This window comes from Pistacia vera, unplaced genomic scaffold, assembly GCF_008641045.1.
Source record: "Pistacia vera cultivar Batoury unplaced genomic scaffold, PisVer_v2 Contig479, whole genome shotgun sequence".
In the NCBI taxonomy this organism is placed as follows: domain Eukaryota; kingdom Viridiplantae; phylum Streptophyta; class Magnoliopsida; order Sapindales; family Anacardiaceae; genus Pistacia; species Pistacia vera.
The window spans coordinates 39930-44635 of NW_022196311.1; the positions used below are offsets into that span (position 1 = coordinate 39930).

At 33.2% G+C, this 4706-nt stretch overlaps 1 protein-coding gene across 1 annotated transcript; it reads right to left on the reverse strand.

The window, feature by feature from the left end:
* Window positions 1–1198: 1198 nt before the first annotated feature.
* On the reverse strand, window positions 1199–3906 carry LOC116146569 (disease resistance protein At4g27190-like). Its single transcript, XM_031431991.1, has 2 exons — window positions 3781–3906; window positions 1199–2254 (listed from the first exon to the last, which is right to left on the reverse strand). The coding sequence occupies exon 2, from the start codon at window positions 2243–2245 to the stop codon at window positions 1199–1201; it is 1047 nt and encodes a 348-aa protein (XP_031287851.1). The 5' UTR covers window positions 2246–2254; window positions 3781–3906.
* Between the last annotated feature and the right edge of the window lie 800 nt (window positions 3907–4706).

The window sequence follows — 4706 nt, forward strand, 5'->3', positions numbered from 1 at the left end:
TAAAAATTTTTATAATAACAATACACCCCTGTCACCCACAGTGCTAGATTCCGGCCACCCCGTCGGAATCTGGCCGGAAAAATTGTGTTACGACACAGACCCGTCGATCTATGTCGTAACAACCCGATCTGGCCTTTTCCGGCCTCGACGGCCAGATCGCCTTTGGCCAAAATGCCAGATCAACGTGTTACGACCAGATCCGATGGTCTGTGTCGTAACACATTTTTCCGACAAGTTTTCGGTCTCGACGCCAGATCTGGCCTTAGACTTACCTTTTCCATCAAATCAGCCACGGATCTTGCCCAAAATGAAAGATATACGCGTTACGACACAGATCCATGGGTCTGTGTCGTAACGCAATTTTCCGGCCAGATTCCGACGGTGGTGGCCGGATATGCACTACAGGTGGCGGGGGTGTTTTTTTGTATTTTTTAAAATTTTCATATATCGGGTATTTAGTCAAATTACAAACTTAGGGGTTTTTTTTAGAATTTTTTAAATTTTATAAATCTAAATATTAAACTTTTAAGGTATTTTAGTCTTTTCACTATTATCAAATAAATCACTAACAGAACATGACGGAAGGTACTTATCTGTTATTTTAAACCTTTTAGGTTCAACTTGTTATTTCGACAAACCTTGGGTATGCATAAGTCGTTCGGCCCACTTAAGAGACAAGGAAAATTAAAAAATAAATAAATGAGAGAAAAAAAGAATGTGGAATAGTGTTGAGTAAGGTCCCCACGGATAGGATAGGAACAGGGTAAGGATGGAGAGAAAGTAAAAGGAAAAGCTACGAAAGAAAGAATAATTTGAGAGAAAAATAAAGAAATATTATATCTGGCAACTTGGACCCGTACCCCACAACACGAGTCCATGATTTTAGTTCTTTTTTTATCAACCCGTGCTTGACCGTTCCCTTTTTTTTTGTGAGTGGGTTGAGTAATACCTATAAAGAGATTAAACTACCCTTAATTCCTAATCATACCACCATTTCTAAACTCCATCTCATCCCAGTGATCCCCACCATCAATCTTATCACCATTTTTAATCTCCATCTTCTCTTTCGCTCTCATTCGAACCTCCTCTTCCTTTTCCTTTCTTCACTCTCTGTCAACATCCCACCTCTCTCTTTCTGTTGTTAGATTAAGTTGTGATATTGTTTTTTGATTTTATGTTTTGATACATTTTGTTGATATTAAGTTGAAGCTACAAGTGCTAAAGGCAAGCCATCACATTCCTTAGCAATTTTAATTGCCAGAGGATTCAAAGTGGAGGCATCACCTATGCCTGCATGCCTTTTGAGTAAAGCCACAGCTTCATCATCATTTAGAACATTTAGTTGAATTCGTGACTGACACCCCATATCGATACAAACTTGTTGTCGACGAGTAGTAAGAAGAATTTTGCAATTCTTGTTATCATCATCAAGTGGAATTCCTAATATCGATTTTAACTCAAATTTTCTCCAAACATCATCCAATATTACGAGGATCTTCTTCTCTGGCTCTGTGAATCTCTTGAATAATCGCCGCGCTCTTTCTTCTTCACCTTGCTCCAACAGTGACAACCGTAGCTCACTTGCTAGTTGACCTTGAATATTTTTAAAGTTTGGAGTCTGAGATATGGTAACGATCACAACCTCATTAAAGATCTCCTTCACTCTATTACCTACTTCTTTTGCCAAGGTTGTCTTACCCGCCCCGCCCATCCCATACAATCCAACCATATAGATCTTATCATTTCTCAGTGCCTCAATAATATCATCAATAGCAGATTTTGAAGACTCGAAAATCTGAAATTGATGAGGCTTTAAAAATTCTATACCTGGTAGAGTGGTACGATGACCCACTCCATCGAAATTGCCATTATCTGTTAGCTTCCGCATAATGGTTGTCTTCTTTGCTGCTTTCCTAGCTAACCAATATCGGCAACCCCAATTAGGACACCATCCATTAAGGCAAGTCTTTTTCACTCCTGTCTCTTCTCTCAATCCCTCAGCATCAGCCAGCATCTTGTTGGCATCAGTTAGCCACTCTTTAACATCTCCCTTGATTTCATCAGTATTATTTTTAGCTATTTCAACATCTTTATTCACGTTTTCTTTTGCCCATTTCAATTTCTTTTCTTGTTCTTCAAGTTCTTTAACAATTGTGTTGAAACAAAATAGATAACGGACTTGGTTTACTGTCGGCTCCACCAAGTGTTCTCCAATCTTTGATGCAATAGCCAAAACAACTTCCATCCTCAAACTCTGTTATCAAGAAATTAAGTACATCAGTATAAGATAAAAAAATAAAAATAAAAAATCATTGACTGATAATTAAATATTATTTGGGATAGAACGTCTTTTTTATATCTTTATTTTATTATTATTATTGTTTAGTGATACTCATATATAAAAAAATTTGTATATTTTGTGCTTTTAGATAGTACTGTATCATATATTGACGGCAACCAAAAGCATCAATATATGCTTCTATACGGCTTGAGGAATTTTAGAATCCTTAGAGGAAAGGTCCAAAATCCAAATCATGACCATAGTAAAACCATTTTAGATACATCATCAACTAAAAGTGAACCCTCTTATCGTAGTAAACAGAACGAGTACAAAATAATGATTAGTTTATTGAATTCATGTAAGCATACTGAAGCTCAAATTATTATTATTGTTGTTATCAGTTTATGACACATTTAGGGGTGCTTTATTTATGTCAATAACCGAAATCTTTATTACTTAAACACTCCCATTAAGCTATTTCGTTCTTCATTAACTAAACGGCATTTAGAGAAAAGAAAAAAAAAAAAAAATAGTCTGGCTCAGTTTTGTTGTATTTGGTCTTTTATGCAATGTAAAGTTAGTTATGGTTAAACCTCTCAGAAAAAATATTAAAACCAATGTCTTAAAACGCGACCTGGCTCCGTCGATTCAACTAGGACCCAGGGGCTAAGTCAAGTCAATTCAGATCATAGGGATGATTTTGCTAGATTTCAAACCTGAAAAGACAAATCAGTGGTGTTTTTGTTAGATTTCAAACTTGTAGAGACGGATAGTATTTATCAAAAGTGTGTTTACTAAATTTCAAACCTATTGGTTGACTGGTGATACTGTCAGTCTAACAGGTCAGACCATTCAACTTGGGACCCAATTGCCTGCCCGATCATTGACCGGTTTGGTTTTAAAAACATTGATTAAAACTGGGGCTTTTTTAGATCATTGGTGGGAGTAGCTAATAGTTAATATTTAAAAACCTGTTAATTAAGGATAGAGACTCTGTTAGCTGTTAAGTATCATTGTTTGTTTTTTCAACTTAGGTCTCAATTGGACTTAATTTAAGTCATTCAAAATTTGAGATTTTTTTTTAATTTAATAATGATTTTTAAAATAAAAATAAATGAATTGAAAAAAATTAATGTTTATAGCTTATCACTTAATGAAAATAACTGAATAGTTTGTTTTAATATTTTATCCCTATTCACATTAAAATCTTATTTCAATTAAATTAGATTTTGACTTTTCCATGTGTTATACTTGACTTTTAAGTATTAATTCTTGAGTTGCGGTGCATTTTTTCTTTTTTAGACTTGAATTTCCAGAGTATAACCACAAGTTTTCAATTAATAAACCTTTTCCATTTTTCTTCAAAAAATGCCAATATTGTAATCACGTTAACTTATGTGGTCAATTAAATACTGAAGAATTAATACTATATAACCAACAACACGAAGAAATACTATTATTTCATATATGTAAGTTTAACAAAAGTTAATTTCTTATACCTTCTTTGGTTGGGAGATATCTTTAACTAGCAAACCACAGGCCTCACCACACGGCTAACCCCCACAAAACTCCCCGATGGCGATGAGCTATTACTTACACAGTCGCACACTTTGAAAGACAAGGATGAAACTGCACATGCAGGAAACATTGACAACGAATATTAAAACATAAAAAGATTAATAGGTAGATATTTGAAGATCTTCTTGAATTAAAAAGATAATAATAAGTATCTTGAAATTGTTTAGGAACTGTTTGAATTAGAAAATTATTCTTACTCTCTTAAAGGCTAAAACACAACCAAAATCTTGCATCCAAAGCCTATATATCTGAATTTTCATTATAATTAAATATTATATTATCACGCTAGTTGGCTTTATATAGATTGCATGATTAATCTTACACTTGAATGAAAAAAAATAAAATAAAATAAAAAATGGGGTAACCCTATCGTAACTTTAATTTTTACTAAAAAGTTAGTTAAATGTTAAGAAAATCTTACTTCAATAATTAATGTTTATACTATATTTTGATTTTAACTAGCGTCACTCTTTTATTTTTATTACTTTAAAAAAGCCAGAAAGATAAAAAAAAAAAAAAAAATGGAAATACAAGAATAACAGTGGCAAACAGCACCGCCAACATGTGGGCCCTTGGCCTGGGCCGCTACACTGCCTTTATTTATTTTTTTTTTAATTTTTAATATTTAATTATTATTAGTATATTGAAAAATTATTTTTAAAAGTAAATACTTTTAAATTTTTAAATAATTGTGAAATATTATAAAATTGTCAAATTAAAATTTTATGACCTAAAAGCGAGAAAACGAACGAAAATAAGAGCAAACGACATGTTCCCACTCCCACCCAAGGTAAAGCTAAATGACAAGTTAACATGTTTCATAAATTTCAAATTTTCACCTTTAAAT